Below are 26,487 nucleotides of genomic sequence, written 5' to 3' on the forward strand. Positions count from 1 at the left end.
CCATTTTAAAAATGTCAAACAAGCTTTGCAATTTAGCTCAGTTAAATCATTTCATTTCAGCTGTAAAATATGCAACTATACAACCCTTAACCTTCTGACCACCTCGGCTGCATGTAGATTATGGAGAGAATAAAACACAAAGATGAGGTCACTGTAGGAGGCCGCTGAAATAAAGCAGGATGACCTTATAGTGCTGAGAGGAGTTTAGAAAATATAAATCAAAGGCGGAAATCTAATCAAAAGGACCATCTCGGAGCTGTAAATCCTGCCCAGACAGAGCAGTTAGAGCCACATCACTGTAAAATCCCACTGCATCAAACTCTCACTAAAAAGGTTTATTCTTGTCACATCTCCACTGGTTAAAAAGCCCAGCACATACACAAACTAAGACTAATAGCTTAAAATGAAAATAATTAAGCACTTGACTGGCAAATGAACACTTTTACAGAGTAATTATTGCCTCCCAGAACAATTTAAAGGTTTTGAAAATGAACTCTTTACTGACTCCTACAATCGGCTTGAAAGTGCAGAAATGCTGACAGCATTATTGAAAGGTTTGGTGTTCTGTCATTCTCTGTGGTGTGTGTGTCTACGGTAAAAGGAACTACAGAAGGGAGTCATGGTCCCCAAAACAATGATGCCATTTTTATGTTTCTATTCTAACATGTTAAATCTGCTCTATAGGTACTGTTGTACATTGGCAACTCCAAGTGGCAACAAGAGGTAACTGTTTAAAATCTGTTACACTTTGAATCAGCAGATATCTCGAGACCAGTAACACTCCAGCGTGTTCACGTTCACTGATGCGACCAGTCTGAGATGTTTTATACGAAAGAAAACTAGCAAGAAAAAGAAACTGAAGTTGTTAAAAGTAGACAGAATCAGTAGAGAAACACTCAAAACAAGTAAAGGATTTAACTTTTGCGTGAGGTTAATGCTTATCCTGTGGAAAATACAGACAGGTAGCAGGTACTGTTTTCATACAAATTTTACTCACACAAAAGTACAGTGGATAGTCTTCACATTTAAAGGGTTGGTTGATGCAAACTACAAAAGGTTTTTCTGAACTAACCCTTTGATTGCTACTGCATAGTACATGAACATAATGACAGAAAAGGGACCTTAGATTCCCTGTCTGTCAAATCTAATTCAGAAACAACCATTTCTTTATAAAAACTCAAATCAAATCTGCTGTGGTATAAACTACTGAGTCACTAGTTACACATAGAATAGAAATCTATTTATCACTGTCTAACTGCCTGAAAGCTTTAATGCTGAAGCTCTGAGCCCTGTGGCTGTACCTTTGTCTATCACATGGCCCACGTCATATTTGACCGGGAGTGTCTTCCAAGGCTGTTTGGATATAACATTAAATATTTTTTAACGTGTCAGTTCTTTTGAGAAATGTGCTGAGATTTCCACTCAGTCACCATAATGAACAAACTGTTATCAGCATCTCTGGCTGCGCGTCCTGTGACGTCACCAGGCCACAGTGCCTTTACTTTGGCACCTCTCAGTCTGCAGGGCAAAGCAGGAAGTGGACACAATAACATGAACACACTTCATAATGCTATGCAGTGCAGTACAACAACACATCTGCAGCCTCGGAAACACATTTGAATCAAAAATGGACACAAATCTGTTGCAAGGCTGTTATATATAAATTGCACAGATGTTCATGCTGTAGTCTTTTCCACACAGGCTCTTCAGCACATTTAAGGCCATGCCTACAAAGGCAAAAATGGAAGTAAATTGAAAAGGGCATTAAACAGTGACTCTGAAATCATTTTATTTCCCAAGCAGGAAGCTTTCGTTTCCAATATCTCTGGAACGCAACATAATATTTGAATGGAACTGTCAAGTATGATACGAGGACACTCCCCTGACCCCGTTGGCTTAAATGAGGGTAATATCAGAATAAAAGTATACAGAAGGATAAACTAGAGATTTAAACATAAGCAGAGAAGCAACAACAAATACTTTACAAAATAATTGAATACACAATAGAACAAGAAAAATAATGAACCTATCTCTCCTCCACGTGCTGCTGTAAAGCTAAATGTCCCTTCTTCTTAAGTCTTATCTGAAGACTGTTGTCTTACTGGTTGTACTGCACAAAACAACAGCAGTAAGACTTCACGTGAGGTCAAAAACAGAATATACAAGAGTATAAAGTGGGGGCCCCAGACTCTCAGGGGCCCCCAGAGGCTCCAGGTTCATCATGTAGTAATTAGTTTAGTGGTAATTCAATGAACTGCTGGTTTGTGTGTTGAAAGTGTATGCACCACTAAATTGCAATATAAACTGAAATGATGGGGGGCTTTAAAGCAATACCTGCGTTTTTACCATCTTGTGGTGAAAGTTCCAATCTGTTTTTAAGGCCTTCATTGTATTTTATGCGTGCATGGTGCACCTTACCAAATAAAATTGTACTAATACATACACAATACACAAAGAGTGGGAGACATGGGGTCACACAAATCATTTTTGCCCGGGGTCCCCTCAAGGGTTAATTCAACCCTGGCCATTACGAAAACAACAATAAGCAGAAAACAGCTGGTATCCAGACAGTATAGAAGCTTTACTGTCTTTAGCTTCAGTGACTGCTTACTGTCAGTTCACTTCATCAAAATGTGTTCCAGGGACTCAGATGTTGCTATAAACTGCAGCTTAAGCACAGAAATGTGGCTAAAATGAATCATATCCGAACCAAAGACGCAGCAGGAAGATACATGTGGAGATTTTTATTCATCTGTCATGTCAGTTTGGCTCTTCTCTCTTTGTTTTAAATTTACTTCAGTTTCATAAGAACACACCTTTTCTTGGACTGTGCTTTCAGGCCCTTTTTTTTTCATTGTGTTCCATCTGTTTTAATCATTAGCTCGGCAGAAGGGCGCGGGGAAATCACAGAGGTAAGGCCTGGGGTCTGAGCTCTACACCAAGTTTTTTTTAATAACTGTTTTTATTATATGACAACGTTTAATGTACATACGTAATTTTATTGTTGGGTTTTGAACAACGTGTGTCAGTGAAGTTTCAGTGCGCAGCGCTGCTGGGCAGCTCTCCAAAAAGGCGTGGCCAGTGACGTCTCCAAATCGACCAAACCTGGCACTTTGAGGACTGGAGAGGGGACGAAGGGAAATATTAATGACACGCCGGGAATGAAGAAGTTCTTGGAGGAATAACGCGGAGGAATACGCGTCGGGTACATATGATGTCCCCTTATAGTTTCACTTTTACGCGTCACGGTTCTTGTCCTTTCTGCGTGCACTGACTGTTTGCAGCGGCGGCAACAGAGGCTGAAAACCGACAAAACTCCACAAGCAGCAGCTGATCTTTTCCTCTGATCAGCGCCTGAACCCAGGGACAGGTTTGTGATATGAAACAATGTGTTTTAATTTCTTAACTTTTCCATGAAGAGAAGCAGAGGAAGAGTGCGACCGCGGTGCATTTCAGAGTAAAACTGACCAGTCCGGCAGGTGCAGCTCACTCCACTGAGAATGTGGAGAAGGTGATTTGCTCACTTTCTTTGAAAACTTAACGCGGTGCTTTGCGGCTTGAAGAGTTATCAGTTCATTCATTTTGATAATGATTTTGGTTAACTGTCCGGATGCCACTGGTTGTAATGGATTTAAAACAACGTAGGAACTGTACTGTATTCCATTATCTTGAACCAACCCTCAGGAATCAAGACATACTTCTAGGAATTGTGCAGAGTTTACTGCAGTGGAGCCAGAGCTAATAGGGGGAATTATTAATTAATATGATAATGTTGCTCTTTGCTCAATATTTGTTGATTTTAAAAAAACGCACCATAATTCAGAGACGAGAAGACCAAAACCTGTCACAGAGTAGTTTAAGGAATAAGCTCACCATCAAGTCCATTTAGTAGCAGTTCTGGAGCTTTCAGTCATACCACACAATCACCCTCAGCAGACGGAGTTGTCATTTTCCTTCACACTTCTCTACCATGTTGCCTTAAAACACAGCGTAATATTTGTACATATTACATAGAGTAATTGTCCCTGTAAACTCAGTGAATTTGGCAAAAAAGTTTTGGGTTAAACTGTCCTAAAAATCCTTGACTTGACATCAGTTGTCAGTCAGAGTTTGGCCTCACTTGTGTTTGTCTGACGGAGACAATAGAGACATTACAAATGGACTGACTGGCTGCCCCTCCTTCCTTTATGTGGCTGCACCTTCCTCACCGTCTCAGAAAAGGAAAAGTCGAGACCTGTGAGCCACCAGCAAAATGGAAAATATTTTAATTTCAGTTTTTATTACACTCTTAAACCCAGTGACAGCATGAATTAGAACGATTGGGACAGTCCAGGGCTGTAAAGGGTGATGCTGATATTTTGTGCCCAATTTCAATATCTTTAATCCACAAAATGCCAAAGAGGGTTTTCTGTCCGAATTTTACTTGTAAAGGATAGAAAAGACTGTAAACCCAGAACAAGAAGTCATATGGACACAAACATGTGAAATCTAGACCACATTTTGCATTACAATAATTTTATGGAAGGAATTCCTGTAAAGAAGAATTAGTTGTAATGAATAAATGTCAAAATACATCTTCTTTCCATCGGATCTAATATCTAGTTTCCAATTAAAGGTCACTCGGTGCAGCCCTAATGAGGATGACCGTTTCAGCCGAGATTTCACTGCCTCTGCACAGTGGCACTAAATCATATCTTTCACCTGATGTGCATCCAAGATATGAAAAAGTTTGCAAACCACAAAACTGCAGGCGTAAATCAATCAATCAGATCAGATCAGTCGGTTCAGTTTTTCTCACAAAAAATCTAGTTAATATTCCCATTAGATTCCTGCAGGGAGTTAATGTGTCTGCAGAACTTTAAAAGTGACTTAAATAAATAATAAATACATTTCCTACAGACACTTGCTTTTCAGATGCTGTTCCTCCACAATTTATTACAACATTACTGTAGTTTTTTGTAAGGGACATTTGGTTTACACTCTAATCGTTTGACGCCACTGGTGATTATTTTATCACATCAACAAAAGCAACCCTATCTGCTCCTGTTCTTCAGGCTGAACAGTGGAACCAGTGAGGATGTACGCCTGTCAACCTCCTCTCCACAGCCTTGAGTCTGCTCATGGTGTAATAATAATCTGGCTGTTACTGTAAATACCAGATTCCTTTTCCACTCTTGAATAACTGAGCTGTGGGGGAGTCAAAGTCTGTGTGTGTGTGTGTGTGTGTGTGTGTGAGGGGAGGATGGAGGGAAGTCCTGCCGTTACCAGAAATAAGAACTTGGACTTTAAGCACATCCCTTTCTGTTCTCCGGGTTTCGCCCACGTTGAAAAGCATTCCACCGGCCGGCGCCGAAAACTCGTCAAGGTCACGCTGCTCAACAATTCCTGATAGCTCCCCCACTCCATCCACAGGTCGTCCATCACCCGAGATACCCGAGTACAGAGTGTAACTAAAACACGGCCGTAGTGAGCTGAAAAGCAGCGCTGCACGTGCGCTTCCTCACTGCTCTCACCCTCACTGGGTGTTTCCAGGCAGGTTAGGCAGCAGTGAGAGGAGGGTGTCGTGCCTCAGCTGTAGTGCAGTCACTGTGCGTCGTATCAGGGTTTAATCACACTAAACATGTTGAAAATGCTTTGTTTGATCTGGAGCGTTCTCTGTATTAATTCAGTTTGTGTAGTAGTGCTGTTTACCGCAGACCTGCAAAACTCTCTGAGAAGAAAACTGATGGAATTTGAGCCACTTGAGGTTTCACAGATCTGATCTGAGCCAATAGTTGAACTTTGTGTTGGTCAAAATGAACTTGGTGCAAACTGTGGGATGGACTGATGCTTACAGCTGCTTCCTGCTGTGATGTTAGAGGACCATTCCAGTAGTTTTGCATGTGTAACCTTGACTTCTTGATGTTTAACACACTACAGTATAGAGCTGAAACGATGCCAGAAAATTAATTGGTAACTATTTTGATAATCAATTAATCGTTTAATCGTGGTTCCTGCTTCTCGTGTGCTCTGTGAAAACTGTTACTTAGATCTAACTCAACAAAAATTGAGGCAACAACTTTTTTTTTTTCTCCATTTTTTTTGTAAGTTTATTGAACTTCTTGGTGTTTTGAGTTGGGAAAACTCAATATTAACTGTAAGACAAAAAATTTGAATCGAGCCTACATGGGGAAAAAATAAAGAAAAAGATGACCGGCTCAAAATGTCAATGTGCCGGTCGAGTTTTGGAGCGAAACTCAAAGCACACCATGACCACGGGTGTGACGTGATACACATTTCTGCCGACTGCAGTAGCTGAAAATGATATGAAGAAAACTGACTGAAAACAATGCAAGTGTGCAAACATTTCTAAAAGGCTTTGCAAAAGTTCTGGATGAAATGAAATCTTCTTGTCATATAAATGGTCCAATTTTAAAAATGTTCTAATACTGGTACATACATTTATATATTATATCTGCATATCAGTCGAACTGTAGGCTTCCTAACATACGTTATAGTGAAAACTGAATAAAATGTATGTTGTCTTAAAAATGTGTGTGTGTGTGTGTATATATATATATATATATATATATATATATATATATATATATATATATATATATATATATATATATATATATCAAAGGCTTCTTGCTCAATGAGTCTTTGGCAAGTTGAGCGTTTGTAAATGGCAGAACTCGGCTGCTGTCTGTGAATTAGTTCACCGAGCTGTTTTCGCTGTGGTTCTCTTCTTTTGATGACCGCACACTTTCTCACCTGCCTTTTTATATGTCACTCCTGCAATCACAAAGCTCTCTGAAGGACAATCTCAATTTGTGCAGTAAAAACCTGTCAATTTTTCACTACAGCCCCATACTGGATGATACGAGGCTGATATTTTAGTTTAAAAATCAGAGAATGATGTATTAGGCAATATACATTTTTTTAATACCTTTTTTTAATAAGGATCTCTTAAATTAGTTTTTTAAAAAGAGTCAGGATACATGCTCTCTGGTGGACAAACTATGTAATGGCATCGCTGTTTTTTAATTTCTGCAAACACATCGTTTGGGATTTCTGTACTGTCATTTATTGTTACTCAACGGCTCATATATGGCAATACAGCAATGGCCGATGCCATTTTGTTCATTCTTACCTAATGGGCAGGAAAAATACTTGGCCATTCAAATTATATCAGAAGACACTTCAAACATAGTTCCAGTCAGCAGTCTACTACCATTATAAACTACAATTATACTACTACTGCTACAATTATAAAGGAATATTTAACTGCAGGTAACCATAGCGACAGTGCATCTGTTTTATTTATTTATATATATTATATTCAAACAAAGTCATATAATATCTCTCTCTCATATATATATATATATATATATGAGAGAGAGAGATATTATATGACTTTGTTTGAAGAAAAGTGAGACGCTCAAAAGAAAAGAAGACTAAATGGCTTTCTAAAGAAGAGGTGTATTTTTTGGAGTACAGTACTACAGTAGAAGGGACAGACCTGTCTGGCAGGTAGACAGTGCAGCAGCAGTGACAGGTAAATTTCCAAATCCCGACACTGTAATCAGCCTGTCGATTCTGCTGAAGCCTCTCGCTGTTCGGCTCCTCTGTGAGCCAGGAGCAGCTCCGTTCGTCTCCTCCCGCTCCCATGTAATCTGTCCACCTCTTCAATTCCACACAACTCTGCTCCTCCAGCAGCTCCTTGTTGGCTTTGTGAGGCTGAGAGAATGGAGGAATAGAGGCTGGCTAATGGTTTTGCTGGGGGTCTTTGTGTCTCGGTATGTGCTTCTGGCTGGGAGCCTTGTTCTGAGGGGAGGAGGGCTCCACGCTCCTTTTATGCACAAGAAATAAACAGGTTTTTGATATACTGGTCTGCAAAACATACTCTCTGGAGAAACATATTGTATTTTCATTCATGTTCGTGTCTCGTGTCATGTGTGCCCTCTGGAACTTTTCATAGATGGATGTGTTGAAACTGATATTTTTTTCTAAAAGTGCAGCTCCAACAAAGGTATTTGTGTTGGTGGAGATTTTATCTTCTATCCTCCAAAGGTGGAAGATCAGAGCTACATTTATAGTCAGAAAAAGAGTATCTATGTGTATCAGTAGTAGTTTTTTCTTCATGTGAGATCCCATTATTATGAGATATATACCGCAATCTTTCAGTGTGAACAGGGTCTTGGATGGACTTTCTCTCTTTGACTGAGCGCTGCAGGGTGTTCCAGGTTTTTTCAACATTATTCATTCATGAATCATAATGGAGGGCCATTTTATTACAACATATTTGGACAAGATGTTTAAATGTATGTGCTAAAATGTTCTAACTCCTAGTGTAAATAACTGAATAACGTCCATCCATCCAACATTTACATTTATTGTTCAGTCTTTCAGTGATGCTCTTGTCCAAAACAATTCAGACATGCAGAGTACAAAATGGTAATTAATATTTCCAGAAAAATCTCTTAAAACCAGAACACATAAACTAGGATCAGGTGGAGTGTAGGGCTGCAACAAACAATTCTTTTCATTATCGATTTAATCTGTAGATCATTTTTTGATTAATCGTGAAAAATGTTTTTCAGAGCCCGAGCCGAAGTGTTTTGTCCAACCAACAGTCCAAAACCCATTAGTGATGGGAACTACGGCTCTTTGAAGGGAGCTGGATCTTATGGCTCGGTTCTCTTTTCCTTTTGTTTAGGGGGCGGGGGCTAGACTTATCTGCGAAATAATCTCTACGATAATGATACGTAAGATTGGGATCTGATTCAAACTTAGACATCCCAACAATATCATTTCATTTTGCATGTGCGGACTAAGTTTAGCAGCACATTACTGCTTTTGCCAGACCTTGTGTCAATGATCTGCACTGTAAACATGACACAAGATGACACCACATCCCTCTGCTTTGTCAATGAATTTACTACTTTGAATTTACCCACTGTATGAAATGTGTTATGGAAATAAAGTTGCCTTGCCTTGAATGCAATTCATGCAGCACTTGATATTAGAAAACCTTTTAACTCCGCCCAGCTAATGCGCATCAAGCGTAGGCCGGGGTAATAATCAAGTGGACCCACTGTCGCGCTGTGAGTCGCATGCAGTTTGTGACTGGAGTCGTAACGTTACTGGTACACTGTTCACGTAAAGGGGAGTGGATTTAGGGCAGGCAGTGAAATTTGGGCACACCGACAAAAAGAACGGCTCTCACCAAGTACAACTCGGTTCCCTTCGTTCGTACCAGAGAGCCACTGAAAACAATCGAATTGTTTGTGAATGTAACATCACTAAAACCCAAAGATATTCAGCTTTTAATGATTCAGAGAAAAAAAAACAACAAATCTTCACATCGGAGAAGCTGGAACCAGAGAATGTTTGGCATTTTTGCTCAATAAGTGACATAAATAGTAAGTCAAATTAGGCTTGGCCCATTTCAGCAAAAAGCCTTTAAAAAAACAACAAATACTATCGCTGTTCAATATTGCCATTTCCCAGTGATGCAGTGGATTTGTACGGAGCCCCCTAAAGGTCATGGCGAGAATTTTGTTTGACTATTTTTGCATTCCCTCGCAATACATTTCTTCTTCCTTCTGAACCATATGAGTGTGGAGATTCTCAATGCATTAGGCATTGTTTATGGACACCTCACCTTTTATATGATGCAAAGAAGTCATCAAATAGAGCATTATCAAACTTCTGGGTCGGAGCTGTATGTATAAGGAACATCGATTATTGCTCCACGCTTACAGCAACAGGCCTTCTACCAAAACCTGTTTCAGCACTGAAGGTTACTTTGATTTGTTTTATGCACAGAACAGAGGAGCCTGTGCAAAAAGCTTTCCAACTTGGTCTGCATTCCTGATGTGTCTCTGCAGGGGGTTCACTGCTGTCTGCTCTTTCTGTGACAGAACCACAGACTCTGTTTGCAGCATTTCAGTCGCCTTCTTGTTTGTTGCTTTTTTTGACTCAAATACTTAAATACAAATACAGCACATTAACTTTATGAGGTAGATTCAAGTGCACATCTGTAATTCTGCCTCTGGAGACGTCTCCTTTTCCTCAGTGAACCCCCTCTGGGGTCCAGTACAGCACAGAGTCCAGTAACTGTTCAGGAATGAAACCGACAGCATCCTGCAGATCACTGTACTGCTTTCCTCTGGAGAGACCTCTTGATCTAAGAATTCTTTCAAATTTACTTTCACTAATTACATAACCATGCGTGTCTATAGAGCAGTAGTACTATATCAGCAGACTTAATGCCCAGTTCAAAGTAAAGTTCAGTGAGCTGATATCCTGTTGCGTTGCGCTGGAGCAGCTGAGTGGAAATAGACTTATGGCTCAGAAGGAATGGAAGAAGAAAAGTATTGCGAGGGAATGCAAAAGTAGTCCTCAAAAAAATTCTCACTGTGACCTTTAGGGGGCTCCGTAGATTTGTTCCTTGTTTTGAAAATACATATAAATAAGGAAGAAAAATCTTGAGTGTTTGATCAAATTTTAATCATGTAATCACTTAGACCAATCCTCATTTTGCCTTTTTAAAGCAGTGAACTGAAATCTTTAAATTTGAGAATGGCCTTAAGATATTTAATCCAATACACTTACACGCTGCGTGTTAGTTGGCAGTTTGGGCCTTTTTAAGAGACTAAAACATCTTCAAATAACTGAAAAAATATCCTGAATATGTGACAGGTGTTTCTGAGGACACTAAAGGGGTAAAAACTCCCACATTATTTATATTTTATATTGTTTTGGTCTACATGATACCCATCAGGCATATAAACAGGCATCTCAACAGTTCCTTATACAGGAGCACAGTATTCATAGATGCTGAGTAAATTATCCAATGAGAGGAATGCAACAATTAGGCCAATTGGTGAATGAAACCCTTTGAGAAAACATACACTTTGCCATTATTGGCGTAAAGACTTTTTTCTTAAGAAATGAATAAATCACATTTTCAAAAGATTCAAAAAGGACAAAAGGTAACGCATATTCATCAGGAGCTGGAACTATTTTATCATACATAAATACAAGTTCTTTAGATGGGCTCAATTTTTTTATCAAGTTTAAAACCAAATAAAATAATTACTTTTTCACTTTTATCCAGACTGAAGCGGCTTCATTTTTTATTTTCACGTGGATACTTGCTTCAGTGCATATACTGGCTGCTACACTGCAGGGGGAAAAAGCATAAGTGACTCATATATTTTCAGATCCATGCACTGAATTTAAATTGGTTCTCCACTGACTCAGTATAAGATGATATGGCTTTCTCAGGTATGTTTTGCAGTGTGTCCTTCCTCAGTGAGAAAACAATGTTTCCAGGTGGCACAGAGACCTTTGATCTGTCACGCTGTGTGTTGCTGCTGAATAACACAAGAGACTCGGTTAGTTTAGTTAGCCTTTTGTTCAGCTGTGTGTTTTGTTTTTTTGTTCAAAGAAGTGATAACAGCAGAAAATGACTTTTTTAATTAGTTGTGTATCTGAGTGTCTTTATTTTGTGTTGCTGCTCAACCACATGGTTCTTCTGTTTTATTCCAGAGTAACTGCAGATGTAAAAAGCTTCACTTCCTGACACCAAAACACCTGCAGAACTGTTTCGCATCAGTCAGCAACAGAGTAGCAAGACAGACTTTATTCATATGAAAAAGACCGATTATGATTAACTCTTTTTCATGCATCTGCTGTAAATAAAACACTTCAGTTAGTGAGCAGGTAGAAGAGCATTGAGTTCAGTGCTCTTCAGTGACACTTTAACTGGAAACATACTGTAGCTGTTAATGAACACGGAGTGGTTACAGTGATTGGACGGAAACAGCGCGGCAGTCAGCCTTGCTGCCCGATCGTCCCAGTGGCTATCTGCTGTCCTGCAGCAAAAAGTCCTATAAATCTCTATAAAAGACATTTAGTGATGCAGACGAAATTGTGGGACCAATATTTCAATGACATTTGGGGCGTTTTGAGGGCATTCATGGAAAGTCATTTTTAGTCAAAGAAGAAAAATTCAGTTATTTATTCTCAGTAATAGTACTGAAAATATCTCTACTGATGTATTGTTTTATTTATTGCTTTGTAAAAGAAAATGTATGCATTGTCAGTTTTCAATTCAGATCTGTTGTGAAATCAATACAAACTGGGAAAAAAAATCCACATTACCCGATAGATTTACCCTGAAGTCCACTGATTATTATTATAATTTTATTTTTATGTTTTTTGTTTTTCCTGGAATGATTTTCCTCCATTTGTTTTTATATATTTGAGACTTTTTCAAAGATGTACAGCAGACTTTTAATGTATTTTCAAATAGTTGAGCTTTAGACTGCTGCTATAGCTGCTCTGTCTCCATCCGGAGGATTGTGCCCATGTTTGAATTGTTCCTATATTTGAATCTTTTGGGACTGGAGTACTGCGCCAAGTTTTGTGAGTTTTTGTTTGTTGGAAATTAAAAAAGAAAGCAGCAGCCCTGTTTGCTGTAGGGACAGACCATGTCCTGTAGACCTGTTTGCTTAACGACCAGATCAGTGGTAACGTGAATGAATCAGTGGAATAAAAGAGTTACATTAAGACAGTGTCCTTTGACCCTTTGTTTCCTGTCTGCTGGCTTACCGTGGAAGGCAGCCATGAACACCATGCTGTCCAAAGTTCAAACTTGTGCACAGATGCTCTGACATAAGAGCTTTTACATGGTCGATGGGTAAAAGTCAGTTGAGCCACACAGCCTGAAGAAGTAAGTGAGTCGTTTCATCTTTTTGATGTCTTTTGATGCGTTGAGCAGTTTTTTTAACTGGACGGCCTGTTGTTGGTGAAATGTTTTAAGTTCAGGCTTTTTTCAAGCAACATATGAATCACAGTCTGTGATTAATTGAGTAAATCTAAGCTGTGATTGTTTAATTCTGGCAAGTCTGAGAAGATATTTAGGAGTGAAATGCCAGCCAGACTGTAGGCAATGAGTTCTAATATAATTAGTTCTATTATTGTGCATCTTGTGTTTATTCTCTGTAACAGTGTCATACCCGGACATACAGCCAGTCTGTATACAGTTATCCACCCTTGCTGCTGTGTAGTTGATGTTTAGCTCTTACAGTTACATTTTTAATGGACACAACATTTTCATTTAGCGTATCAGTGGACTCACTCACAACCAATGCCACAGCAGAATAATCGAAACAGAGTGAATTCAGGGGCTGAACTCCTGCAGTAGGACTGAGCCCACAAAGCTGTGAGCTTCAGAGGAGGCTCGGCTGCCCCGGCTCCCCCTCCCCCAAATGAACCATACAGCCTCGCAGAGACTAAAACTAATGGTGCATAAGTTCCAAATGGTTTCCAAAACGGAAGCTGGGACAAGTAAACCCAGGTATCATGGAGATACCTGGGTTTCCAGTGCAAAGTTGTAATGTTTAACATCAACACATGATGGACAACTGACAAATGGTGTACTATGTTAATAGCAAACATATACTGTATCTATGTAAAGTTATCTTTTAATTCCCTGTGATTAACAACATGTTCGGACTGGTTATGTGCACAACGTGTCTGATGTATTTGGAGGAGCGTTTTTTAAAACGGGACAAAACATGTTGGCCTGTTTTGGCGTTTTCAGTCTAGAAATGACGGCTTAAGATCCAGCCCCTAAATTAGGACGGACTAAAACTGTCGTACCCTGTGTTCAGAGTGAACAGGTAAGGGTGCATTGTTTTTCTCAAGGCCATTTTGACCTGACATGTGTGCGACACATGTTGACTGCTGATGCAATTGACCTTCCGACTATTTGGCTTGGTGTCTCCTGTCCACTCTGCAGTCACTTCACAGCTATTGAAAGCTTTAGAATAACAATTTCAAACTCCCCTCATTACGTCTAAGTCCAGTTTTGTACAGTACAGTGTTGGTAGACTTTCAAAATCTATCAAGGAAGTAGGTGTTATCAGCAATCAATACTTGTGTTTGACATCTATCTTTTGGTTATGTAATATGTATTTATCTACTATATTTTAATTGATTGTCACACCTGCTTTTGTTTAAGTATTTTTTTTTTCTGGTAATTTGCTTAGTTTCCTCTTTTCTCTTTCTGGCACAGTATGGTTACTGTATTTTACAAGCTGCATGAGGTCACACAGGCTAATTATTTAGTGTTTTTTATATTCTGTCTCTGGAACAAACGTTCGTAGTTTATAGAGACAGAGTTGTTCTCTTCACCTTTAACACAGTATGTAAGCTGTTGTGTCATTTTACCGGGCTCATCAAACTCAGTTTTCGACAGAGAGAATGTGCATGTGCTCACTAAAATACCTGCTTGTAACAAAGTCTACGGGAATATTTGGCACTTTTTGGACTTCACCTATCCACATGTCATTTACATTACCTAGTACTTAAAAGTACCTTAGGTTAATGATTTGGTATCAGGCGCTAGCACATTCTGTGAATTATTATAACTGGTGGTGCCTCTTCAGGAAATAGCCCCAGGAACTAAATCAAAAACTAAAAGCTCCTTTTGTGGGTTTTAACTGGAAAACCGTGACAATCAGGCAAATTAGATTCATTACAGAGAGGAACAGCTTTTTTTTTTGATGCAATGGGCTTCATGCAAGAACACTTCTGTATTCCTCTCCTAAATCTCTCTTCTTTTTTTTTTTGTGAGGCTTGTTCGTACAGGGGTTCTAAGTTGGGTTCACCATACCTTTTTTAAATGCACAAACTTATAAATTGCTCATTTCAACTTGATGAATGCCACCTGTTCATGAGGAGGTGCACATTCATGATATTTGGTCGGGAGTGTATCGATGTTCCCAAGGTCCTTTGTTCCCCAGCTTAATATCCTCAATATGACACATTAAGGAGACCTTTCAAAGAGTTTTATGTTCTCAGCAATGTTTTTTCTCCAGGTCAAATGTTCAGTATGTTTTTGTCTGGATCAATATGTTGAAATCACCCACCTACAGCTTATAGCCTACTGATGTTATACTCCTGGCTGAACGGATTTTTATCGATCAAACATTTGAAACGTTCATCTCCCTTTTGTTCTTTTGCAATTTGAACTGCGAAGACAGCCCTTACCAATTTCTTACATTGTTAGTTTATATCAAGAGACACACATGCTGGGAACATAGGGGTGAGCCCATTTGATCACTAGCATAACCAAAGCTATTAGAAATCAGCAGACGAAAACATAACGAATATAGCAGTGTCAATAGTCCCAGGCTATTACAGGACCCGAAACAATCAGAAACGTGCCACTGAAAAGCAAATCTCTTCTAAGGTGTGGTTGTTGCATGAGGCCCATTGTGTTCTGTGTAGTTTACTGCAAAGACTTGATGTTTGAATGGATGTTGGAAAGGAGACATACAGAGGTCTGAAAATGCCAGAAAGGCGAGACGCCTGTCTGCAAAGTAGTGACTATCTGCTGAGTGTGTTCTGGCTACGTTTCGGCTTCAGTGTGTAACTGCGTTGAAACAATTGGGTTTTGTTTCACTCGCTCATAGTATTGAGAAGTCTACTGCATAACATTTTTTAAACAAATATACATTATAAGACATCCCAATTCACATTATTGCTATTACAAGCAGTCAGTTCCTGCTCACAGTGTGAATGAACATTGTACATGAGTTGTAGCAGTCTCATGGCTTGTGTTTGGATCAATCAGCAACATGCAATGTTGTCTTTTAAATTTAGCCCCTGGTTCCTTGGGTTTAAATGCAGGTAAAGTTCCTGAGTTCCTAGAAAGGTTCCTGGAATAGTTCTTTCCCACCTCAGCATATGCCTTTTACATTCTTTTTAATGATTCATTAATTGTAATCAGCTTCATTCTCTTCAGAAGCACCTTTAGAATTAGAAATTAATTAGAGGTGGAAAAGGCCTAAGAATGTGTTTGTAAAAGCTCCTTTTTGTCGCATCTTGTCCCCAAGTGCAGCAGCAGGGTCTCATTTTGCCCTCTGACTGCGATTCACACTTAGAGAAAAACTGCCAAAAGTGTCAATTTTGCTGTGTCATTCAGGAATTAAGCTCTTCAAACTGAGCTGCAAAAAAACGTTTTGCCACCATGTTTGCTGAGAGGCCAATAATAAAATTTCAATGAAGTGAATTAGATTAAAAAACAGGTCATGACGCCTTTTGTTTAATTAGCACAAAACAAAAAGTACAGCTGAGAATGATGGGAATGTCTTCAGTTTTGCAGTTATTTGGTAATAAATCAAAGTATTTGACAAATTTTAAGTTTGACCTGATGGCGCTAAACAAGGAGATCACTAAAAGTTATTCCAATTTATCCTTTGGGAAACATGAATGTCTTCATGGCAATCTATTCAATAGTAGTTGCGATATTTCAGTCTGGACCAAAGTGTTGGAGCGACTGACCACAGCCACGCTGCCAGCATGGCAAAAACACCCAACCCTGTTAGAGACGTCAGCTATTGGCAAGCTGATGGTCCACTTTCTCCTTGTTGTTCACAGGCTGATCAGCTAATAGGACTTATTTCACCGGGAGATGTATTTCAGCATATAGCTAGGACCTAATTTACATTGAAATATTGTATTTTTCAACCAAATTTAACCCAGTTTTAATTTAGATGGGGTTTTTTTTTAACCTGCAAATCACCAAATCAGTGCCTGGTGAGTTGACTGTTTGTGATGTAGCCTTTGTTGTTTTACCTCAATTTGGATTTGATATTTTAACCGTAAAACAGGATTTCTCCCCCTCTACCACAGGACTTGTCTACACTAGAACATGCAATAGAAGAAACAGCTGCATCATCATATTCGTCACTGTCGACATATACAGTAGATTCCCCCTGACATGGCCTCCTCCCCCGGGCTGGATGCTGACCCGTTACCACTGCTTCAGCTCCAGGAGGTGGACTCCAGCAAAGCCTCAGAGAGGCCGAGCTCCCCGGGACTCCTGTCCAGCGTGTACAGCCCTCCTCTGGGCATGGACAGCCATACCGTCTGCTGCATCCCCTCTCCGTACACGGACAGTAGCCACGAGTACAACCACAGCCATGGACCTCTGACCTTCTACAGCCCGTCTGTGCTGAGCTATGCCAGGCCACCCATCACTGAAAGCCCGTCATCTATGTGCCCCCCCCTTAGCCCATCAGCCTTCTGGCCCTCCCACAGCCACACCAACATGCCCTCACTGACTCTGCGCTGCCCTCAGCCTCTCGTCTACAATGAGCCCAGCCCACATGCACCCTGGCTGGAGCCCAAAACCAACAGCATCAACACCAGCAGGTAGGTTTACTGACATTGACCCACTGATGAAATAGTATAGGGGTGTTTGGTGAGCGCCAGTGAAGCTGAATGCAAACAATATGAGTTTAGCTGAATTGCTGATAGAGTTTGAGGGGAAAATGGTCTGTCCCACAGCTGTCATGAAACATGTGGCTTTATATTTGGATTGGAGTATTTAGAACTGTGCAGTCCCATCTAAGTATGAGGTGTGGCTTGGCAGCAATTGAATCGATGAATTCTGGCGTTGTGTGCTTTTGGACTGCGAATAGTTCATTGCAATAATTCCATAAACATTTTTAATATCTTTGCTGTCTTTGCCTCAGAACTGAGCATGTTCCTTTTTAATGTATTTTACTGATCAAATCGGACCTTTCAGATCAGCTAACTTTCACAAATCTATTGTTAAGACGGGTACTATAAGATCAGAAGAACTGAGCTACAGCAGAGTGGTTGGGGCAGAGACTAACCTCAGCTGCGTACTGTATACTTATTCTAATCATGTTGTGTTGAAACACTAGAGAAGAAAAAAACACCACAAGTGTAACTCACCAACAAAGTGAAAAGCAGTGTTTCACCGATCTTATCTGGTCAAAACGTCTGTTATGCCTGTAACCACACCCAACAGTGATGTCAGAGTGTACTGAGTACACCTCTACATCACTGCAGCAAAGTGAGCACTTCAAGCACTGAAGATCGGCTAAAACATTTTAAGCTTGTAGCAAGTTACTCATTACAAATGCTAGTATGCAAAATAAAATCATTTGATTTTTGAGTTTCATGGACACTATTTTATTGCCAGCAGAATAGGAGTTCGGTAGCAATTCTCAGCTGGGAAAAATCTTACTAACTGTGGTGCAAATGCATCAGTGGACTCTCACAAAATGAAGGAATGAGTAATAATTTAAAAAAAAAAACAACTAAAAAGTAGTAACTTTTATCAACTTTTGTTTGTTGATGTATTTCTATTATGTGTTAATAATGTCTGTTAATAAAAAAATAAGTTCAGATAAGTCCTTGGAATTTAAAAAAAAAAATTGGTCATAGTGTTTTGAAGATGCGTTTTTACAGATGTCTGTTGGCTCATCATTAATTTAGTAAACATGAATTCTTCTATACTGACAATCAACATTAGTACATACTGCACTGTGCATAGGCCTGTCACGATAACTACTTTTGTTGGACGATAATAGTGTCCAAGAAAAAATTGCGATAGATGATATCGTTGTCATTTTTAGACCATTTTATGCCACTGATATATAATGATAATATAATAGCATAATAATGCAAGTACACCCTTTCAAAGAGCAATGAACTTTTAAGCTGCCCGAGCCCCGCCCATGGTGAAACTCAGACGACAAGATAAAGGGCAGCAAATCGGGTCTCAGCATTGTTTGTTTCTGTTACATTCGGTTTAGGCGCTGTGAGAGAAAAAACGCTCATGTAGGGAAACCCTGCTGTTTATTCTGGCATCGTGGTGGCTAAAATGTTGGTGACATTGTTATCCAAATAAACACGCATGTAAACACAACGGGCAATATTGTACGATACATGGACATAACCTCGATAATTTTTGCTGACCTCGATAAGTCGATAAAGTAATTATCGTGACGGGCCTAACTGTGCACTTGTAGTATTGATATATACTATATGTATGATATTGCAACGCACAGTAGAATTAAAGACAGTTTTCATGCATAACAGAAACCCCAATTTGGAAGAAAACTTAACAATCAGGAAACATGAATGCAGAAGCTTTATTTCATAAAGACTTTGGCATTGACCCCGTCAGTTAGAAAAATGGAAAGGGATAGAACCCTATTAATAGCATTCAATCAAAGATCCCCCTAGGGAGCCATAGACAGGCCCTTGACACTGGTGGTGGGGTGGTGGAGGGACGAGGGGGTGGAGGGACAAGGGGGCGAAGCGACGTAGACAGCAGGGAGAGACAAAATAGGCAAGATGGCTTAAATATTCTTCAGCTAAGATGACTGGATGATAGGAAAGCCTGCACACAGGACCCAGTGAAATCAGTGGAGTTGAGAGGTGGGACCCAGTGTAATGACGAACAGGCCGACAGCTAAAAGCTTCTTTAGACTAGATTTACTCTCACCCCATCAGTTGATTTAGGATTTATCTCTTTCTCTATTTATTTAGTCATTATTTATGCTACCAGTTGATAGTCATAATGGCACTGGCCATGGATGCTGAAGATTTATATACCCATTATGTTTCAATGATGAACGCTGTGAAGTTTTCTGATGCAATTTTCCAGTTGACTGAAATGCGGTTGTGGAGACATTTTCAGTAAAAGAGCACCTGTTGGAAGACTAATGACGGTGAATGACAATTCCAAATGTCAAGTTGTCCCTTTTCACAGAGTCCGTTTCTTCCTGCAGCTCCATCATCGGCTGTAACAAGCCACTGGGGAAGAGATCAGAGGAAGGAGTGGAAGGCGTGAACTCCTCCTTGTGTTCATCTGCAGTAGGGAAAGCCGATATGCACTTCTGCGCCGTGTGCCACGACTACGCCTCGGGGTACCACTACGGTGTGTGGTCCTGCGAGGGCTGCAAGGCTTTTTTCAAAAGGAGTATCCAAGGTATCCACTCTGTCTTTCTGTCCATGTTTACTCACCATTTATCCCTCCTCCTCATCCATCGAAAGAATCCTGCAGTTTGTCTTTCCTTTCCTTTTTTAGGACACAATGACTACATATGCCCCGCCACAAATCAATGCACTATCGACAAGAACCGACGTAAAAGCTGCCAGGCCTGCCGCTTACGTAAATGCTATGAAGTGGGCATGATGAAGTGTGGTAGGTGCTCACCTTTTTTTAGTAATTGGGGTCCTTGATGTTTCTGAAAGCACACAGGATTGGGATCACTCAAATACCATTGTATAATAATTTATCAGAATGTTTTGTTGCAGAGATACAGTATATTGTCTACTTCTAAGATTACATATTAATAGACATTTCAGCTATTATTTCTCCAGGGAAAGCAAAAGGGAATAAAGGAAAAAGAATAGTTGGAAATACGCTTGTTCCCTTTCTTGCCTTGAGTTAGATGAGAATATCGATACCACTCTCATGTCTGTCCGTTAAATATCAGGCTACAGCCAGCTGCACTTTAGCTTAGCATAAAGACTGGAAGCACACCTTCAGACACAGCCAGGCTAGCTGTTTGCCTCTGCTTCCAGTCTCCTGGCTGTATCTTCATATTTAAAGGACAGATAGATGAGTGGTATCAATCTTCTCATCTAACTCCTGGCAAAAAAAGTGAATAAGTGTATTTGCCAAAATGTTGAACTATTCCTTTAATGGTTGAGAGTCAACCAGTTTCACTGATTTCTGCCACAGAACTGCGCAGTAAAAACCCAAGCTGTGCAAATGCTCTCCACTCATTGAGGGTCCTGGGCTCGTACTGTATATTAAAAACAGCCCAAGACACAAACAATAAAACGATTCAAAACATTTAAAATAACAGTCTGCACATTCTTGTTCAGTCAACAGTGCCGATGTCCAGATTTGAGCTTGCGTTTGAGAATCTCCAAATGACTTTGTTCCTTGTAGATTTGTCTGATTCCAGATAGTGGCAGCCTGCCCTTGAAAGCAACAATTTTGTCTGCAGGGATTTCCAGGAAATTTCGATCCCATTATTTGTAAGAATGAGGTGCTGACCTTGAGGTTTCTGTTAAGTATGGGAAGGCAATGTGACGCGTGTCAATACAAGCCATTTACTGTACGTATCAGTCTTTCCACGGTTGATTACTCTGGGAATCTGGTCTAACCTTGGTTTGTTACACTGCAGCAGTGCTGGGAACCAGGTTCTTCCACACTTTGTTTAACCAGCTACCAGAAGACCCGCTCAGACCCTGCTGCTAATAGTCAGGGAGATTCCAATGGACCTATGTTTATAAGAAAGCTGAAAGATAGTGGATTTGTGTGTTTTTAACCTTGATTTGAAGCTGCTAGTAGCCGATATTTTGTTTTATCGCATCTTTATTTCACTTTGGAACACATGAAACAAGAAGCATGTCATCTTACATAAAGTACAAAGGGACATCGCAGGTCATGTGACAGACAGTCCATTTCGCTTGCTGTCTTCATTCACCAGGTATAAGGCGCGAACGCTGCAGCTATCGAGGAGCCCGACACCGCCGTGGTGGACTCCAGCCTCGGGACCCCACAGGCAGGGGTTTGGTCAGGATGGGGCTGGGTTCTCGGGCCCAGCGCCATCTCCACCTCGAGGCTCCTCTCGCCCCGCTCACCCCCCTCCCTCAGGCGAACCATGTATACCACTCAGCCATGAGCCCAGAGGAGTTCATCTCCCGCATCATGGAGGCGGAGCCTCCGGAGATCTACCTCATGGAGGACCTGAAGAAGCCTTTCACCGAGGCCAGCATGATGATGTCCCTCACCAACCTGGCAGACAAGGAACTGGTCCTCATGATCAGCTGGGCTAAAAAGATCCCTGGTAAGATAAAAACTGTCCAGTCTTGAGATGAATCCTCATTGCAGCTCGGAGAAGAGCAGAGCCTTTTCCAGCAAATCTAATCTTGGAACCCTTTAATATAAATTGTCAACTCCTTGATGCAAGTGTCTCTGACTGTACTGGATGTCTAGATTTTGTCCTGAAAATTTCAAAAGGTGTAATTGTGCTATTACTTGTGCACAGTTTTAGTTGTAACATCTGTGTGTGAAGGTTCTCAAATATGGAGACAAATCAGGGCCAAAGATTTTGTTGAATAAAAAAAAAAAAGAATTGTAATTGAAAGTTTACTATTTTCAAGTTTCAAGATGAGTATGTAAACTCAAGTCCACATTTATTTTTCATTCACAAACTGAATTTTTACCTTTTTTTAAGATTAAATATCTTAATGAAATACATAAAAAATACAGTATAAAACAATATAAATAAATATATAACATGAAACCTAAAACCTGCTGCATAAATTCGCATAGGTTATAACATTGTGCATAAGTGACAGCATGACATACATCCTTACATTTGAATTTTTGTGGATTATTATTATGTTTTTTCTACTTGACAAAACATATGGCTCTTCTTTGTCTTCACACAGTTACAGTCCAAAGTGCTTTCCAATCGAGGCAGATGGGTTAGACTCTGCCTCAATACAGGTATACATGATAAAAGAAATAGTACAAAATGGCAATAATACATAATGCAATAGTACAGAGAAGGCAAGACCAGAAATGGAAAACTAAAACAACTAACGTGATAAAATCAGAATCAAAATAAGGAAGTTAGGATAAATAGAATAAAACCTGCAACAGATTAAAACGTAGTAAGAAGGGACTAACTAAAAGCAAGAGAAAAAAGGTGGGTCTTTAAATTAGATTTAAAATTGTCAATGGTGGAACAGGGCTTAATGTAGGACGGGAGGCTGTTGTGAGGGTGACCTATTGACCTGGGGGCAGAATATGGAGTTAGCAGATCAGTAATGTATTGTGGAGCTAATCCATGTAAGGCTTTAAAAACAAATAGTAAGATTTTAAAATCAATTCTGTATTTCACTGGTAACCAATGCAGGTAAGCAGGAGTGATGTGTTGTCTTTTCTTTGTTCCAGTTAAAAGTTTAGCAGCAGCATTTTGAAAAAAAATTGTTGCTTATTCATGCTACTTTTGGAAATACATGTATTTATTTCTCTTTTAAAGACTGTGGCCTTGCTTAGTAGAGCAATTTCAAGGTTAAGGTCAGGGTAAACATTAGGGTCATGTGTTCACTGGAGATGATTCTGGGTCAGTGGACGCAGTTGGCTTTGTCACCATGAACAACATGTGGAAGTCAGGCTTGCTTCCACTTCCATCGTTCATGTCAGTTCTGTGTCAGATGTAACATTTGATGGTTAAATAAACAAACAAATGAGATAATGGCTGCAGGGATAATCATAGAATATAATCATTAAACTTTTAAGTCTAAATTTAGAGGCTACAATTAGTGATCTTCATTCTTTCTTGACTGACTGGTCCAGTTTTTCTTTCTCCACTTTCCTATCCCAATATGTTTTCCTCTCTTTTTCTGTCTTTCCTTACCTCTCCTTTCCTTTCTTTCCCTCCCCTCCCCTCCCCTCCCCTTCCCTCCCCTCTCCTCTCGTCCCCCCAGCCAGTGTTCAGCCCAGCAGGTGACTTCTCAGGAGAGGTGTTAATGTGAGGGGATCACAAAGACTCAGTAGTTTGAATAAAGACCATTTTCCCAGATTTTTTTTTTTTTTGATTCAGACAGAAGTGAAAATGAGTGTGCATTGTCTGCTTTATAAAAGACCTAAGAAAGCACAGGCAGGTGAGCAAGGCGCTGTCAGGCAAAATACATCGTTTCTGTTCAATGATGTCATTGTTATAGAGTTAGCTACTGTGGTAGTGCTTTTTGAGATTGGGGCATTTCTGTTTCTGTCTATAAGTCATAATGGCTAACAGGCCCCTTTTCAAAACTCAATTTACTGGGGGTAGTTTCAACAAATACTTGTTTACAGAGGATCAGATGAGGAGATTGATATTAATTTGATCTTGCATTCAGTATAAGATGGGCTAAATATGTTTAGCCTTGCGTAAGTTGAGGAAAACTAGCTAGCCTAGCTCTCTGTAATGTGTTTAGCCTAGCTTAGCACAATGACTGGAAGAAGGGAGAAACAGCTGGGTTTGTTCAGCGTGAGGAAAGTGTGCAAAGCCAGCAACCTCTCGATGAAGTCATGACTCCTGAGATACTGTGTGCAGCCTCTAAGCCTGCTGGAAAGTACAAACTAACTGCTCATTAAACCATTTCATCTATTCGCTTTAGAGTTGTTGGAAGGCACTTTTGACAGAACTGTTTTCCCCTGCTTCCAGTCTTGCTTTTCATCTCTTTACTGAATGCACACAAATGAAATTGATATCATTGTTAGTCAGTGTCGGAGTATTGCTTTAAATATTCATCATCATCTTTTTTCCTGCTAAAGGTAAACACAAGAGAAATTGGGAATTGTTTGAAGGTGTATTTCACTCGTTTGTTAGAGGCTAGCAGTTCCCTCCTGCTCCCAGTCTTTTTGCTAAGCTAGGCTAAACACGTCCCACGTCTTTACTGAAATACATAAAATTAATATCGATCAAAAGTGTGTACTATTCCATGCACAATAGGTCAGTACAGAGAAATGCAACAGTAACAGTGCAACAATGGGTTTTCAACATGAAGAAGAGAGCTTTAGTTTTTAATCCATTTTTTTATTCAGAAGAGTAAAACTGATCTCAACAATACAAAGACAACTTTAATTGCAGCTGGTTACTATAAATGCAGTTCCTGTGTATCTTATGTTGTGTTTTGTACCTCAGGCTTCGATGGCTAGAGCGGTGGGGGAAGTGGGCTACAATCATTCAGGCAAATTCAGAAGGGGGAGGTTCATTGTGAGGTGTTTGTCATGTGATGGTGTCATGTTACTCGTTAGCGTCACCTGTGTAGTTGAACCACTTTTGAAACCAGACAGAATCACAGAGTCCTGATGAAAGCAGCTTTGTCCATTGAAATGTTACAAACTGCACTGAAGCTTTAGCCGTGCATCAGTCTGTTAGTAAGTATCTGTCCAAATGAACATGTACTCTTTCTGAACGGTGCCACAATTTTCTTTGTGTCTGGGTTTAGACGTGTGCAGTCACAAAGAGAAGGTATTGACAACACAGTGCACTGACAGCAGAGTTACTGCAGCATTGTGTGTATGAATCTTTGTCTGTCTGCCTGTTTCATGTCAATTTAGTATCATCTGTCATGTGACAGGTGAAACTCAAATCAGTTGTCAAAATCCTAAATTGCTGATTTATTTTCTAGTCTTTCACTTTTTTGCAACAATGTTAATGTATTTTTTCAAAATAATTACCATTTCTTCACAGTTCTTGTTCAAAGTGAAATTCAGTAAGAAAAGAATCAAATGAAAAGACAAACTAGAAGGAAAGCAAATAGTGCCTCAGAGAAATACTTTATGTGGACATTTAAAGCCCCTATGTGTTGCTGCACTCCGTACTTTGTCTTACTCTTCTCTTGTCATCTGAATTAATCCTTTCACTACACTTAGCCTTAATCTGGTTTTGTGGTGACAATAAGCGGACATAAAAAGTTAATTTTCTTGATGTTGGTGCGGGGGGAGCCATTTTACATTTTGTCTCTGGGAGAGCAGAAAATCAGGGGTTTGTATCCCCACTCTGTAAAAGCTTTTTCATTTTTAGGTGAATTTAGCCTTTTAATGCACAGGCACAGTGTAAATACGCTCCAGCAACTAACAATGCCTCTGAATCCAGGCAGAATATGGATATGAGAGTTATGTTAATTCTTGGTCTAAAGCTAGACTATTTTCTGTGTGGTATATCCTCAGGCTTTGTAGAGCTGAGTCTAGCTGACCAGATCCACCTGCTGAAGTGCTGCTGGCTGGAAATCCTGATGTTGGGCCTGATGTGGAGGTCGGTGGATCATCCTGGAAAACTCATCTTCTCTCCAGACTTCAAACTCAACAGGTGAGCAGGCTTGGCAATCAACAATACATTGCACAAATATAATCACTCTGCCCTAATTAGGAAAAAAATGGTTTAACCATTATTATTCCCAGTGAACATCTGGTATTCAGCTGAACAAATTTGATGTCTTTGTAAGACTTTTGCTAACCTCATGTGTGGCTGTAAGAGGGGTGGAAGTTGACAGAGAAGACTGACATCAGTGTTTGCAACATATCTGAATATTTCAGATAATTTGTTTCCAAATGAGACCAAAAGAAACTTCTTCTAGAGTTGATCTTAAGAAGTCAAGAAACCACCAACATATTTGAGCTGAAAGTAACATTGTCTCTAAAGGCTTTTATGAAGTTGTTCATAGGCCAGTGTAATGGTTTACTATCATTGAGTAATGTTTTTGTGAGACAGGCTCTTCTACTCCCACATGCTAAGGCTTGTTAGCGTTTCCTTGCAGAAAGTGTTTCCCCATAAGCCTGTACAGCATGTGTGTTTGTGTGTTTCAGTGAGTCCGTGCAATGTTCTGCAATCTGTTTTCTAGGAAAAAGCTTTTATTGTGAAACATCTGCAAGAAGTGTTGAATTTCATTAACAGTAGCTTTACCTCGAGTAAGGCAAGGTAGAATCAATGAACTGAAATATTTGATTTTACGTAAAATATAATGTAATAAATTCAACTACACAACAGCATATAAAGTAGTAGCTTCACCTTGACTAGCTACAACAATAAAATGCACCTTAACTGCATTAGTAGTAGTAGTAATGTGTAATACAACACTCTGAGA

The 26,487-nt window shown here is 39.8% G+C and overlaps 1 protein-coding gene across 4 annotated transcripts in view; it reads left to right on the plus strand.

Annotated features, from left to right (window-relative positions):
* Positions 1 to 3,075: 3,075 nt before the first annotated feature.
* esr2b (estrogen receptor 2b) overlaps positions 3,076 to 26,487 on the plus strand; it is a 36,292-nt gene continuing 12,880 nt past the window's right edge. The window contains exons 1-6 of one of the 4 annotated variants that reach the window (XM_044167152.1): positions 3,076 to 3,370; positions 16,677 to 17,220; positions 19,617 to 19,816; positions 19,916 to 20,032; positions 21,333 to 21,692; positions 25,574 to 25,712. In XM_044167152.1, the coding sequence (XP_044023087.1) occupies positions 16,787 to 17,220; positions 19,617 to 19,816; positions 19,916 to 20,032; positions 21,333 to 21,692; positions 25,574 to 25,712 (1,250 nt within the window). In that variant the 5' untranslated portion in view covers positions 3,076 to 3,370; positions 16,677 to 16,786. Of the gene's footprint in view, positions 3,371 to 3,491; positions 3,512 to 12,604; positions 12,728 to 16,676; positions 17,221 to 19,616; positions 19,817 to 19,915; positions 20,033 to 21,332; positions 21,693 to 25,573; positions 25,713 to 26,487 lie in introns of those variants that run through there. The other 3 variants (XM_044167150.1, XM_044167153.1, XM_044167151.1) reach the window with 3 other exon arrangements.

The sequence above is a fragment of the Siniperca chuatsi genome, linkage group LG15 (genome assembly GCF_020085105.1).
Source record: "Siniperca chuatsi isolate FFG_IHB_CAS linkage group LG15, ASM2008510v1, whole genome shotgun sequence".
Lineage (NCBI taxonomy): Eukaryota > Metazoa > Chordata > Actinopteri > Centrarchiformes > Sinipercidae > Siniperca > Siniperca chuatsi.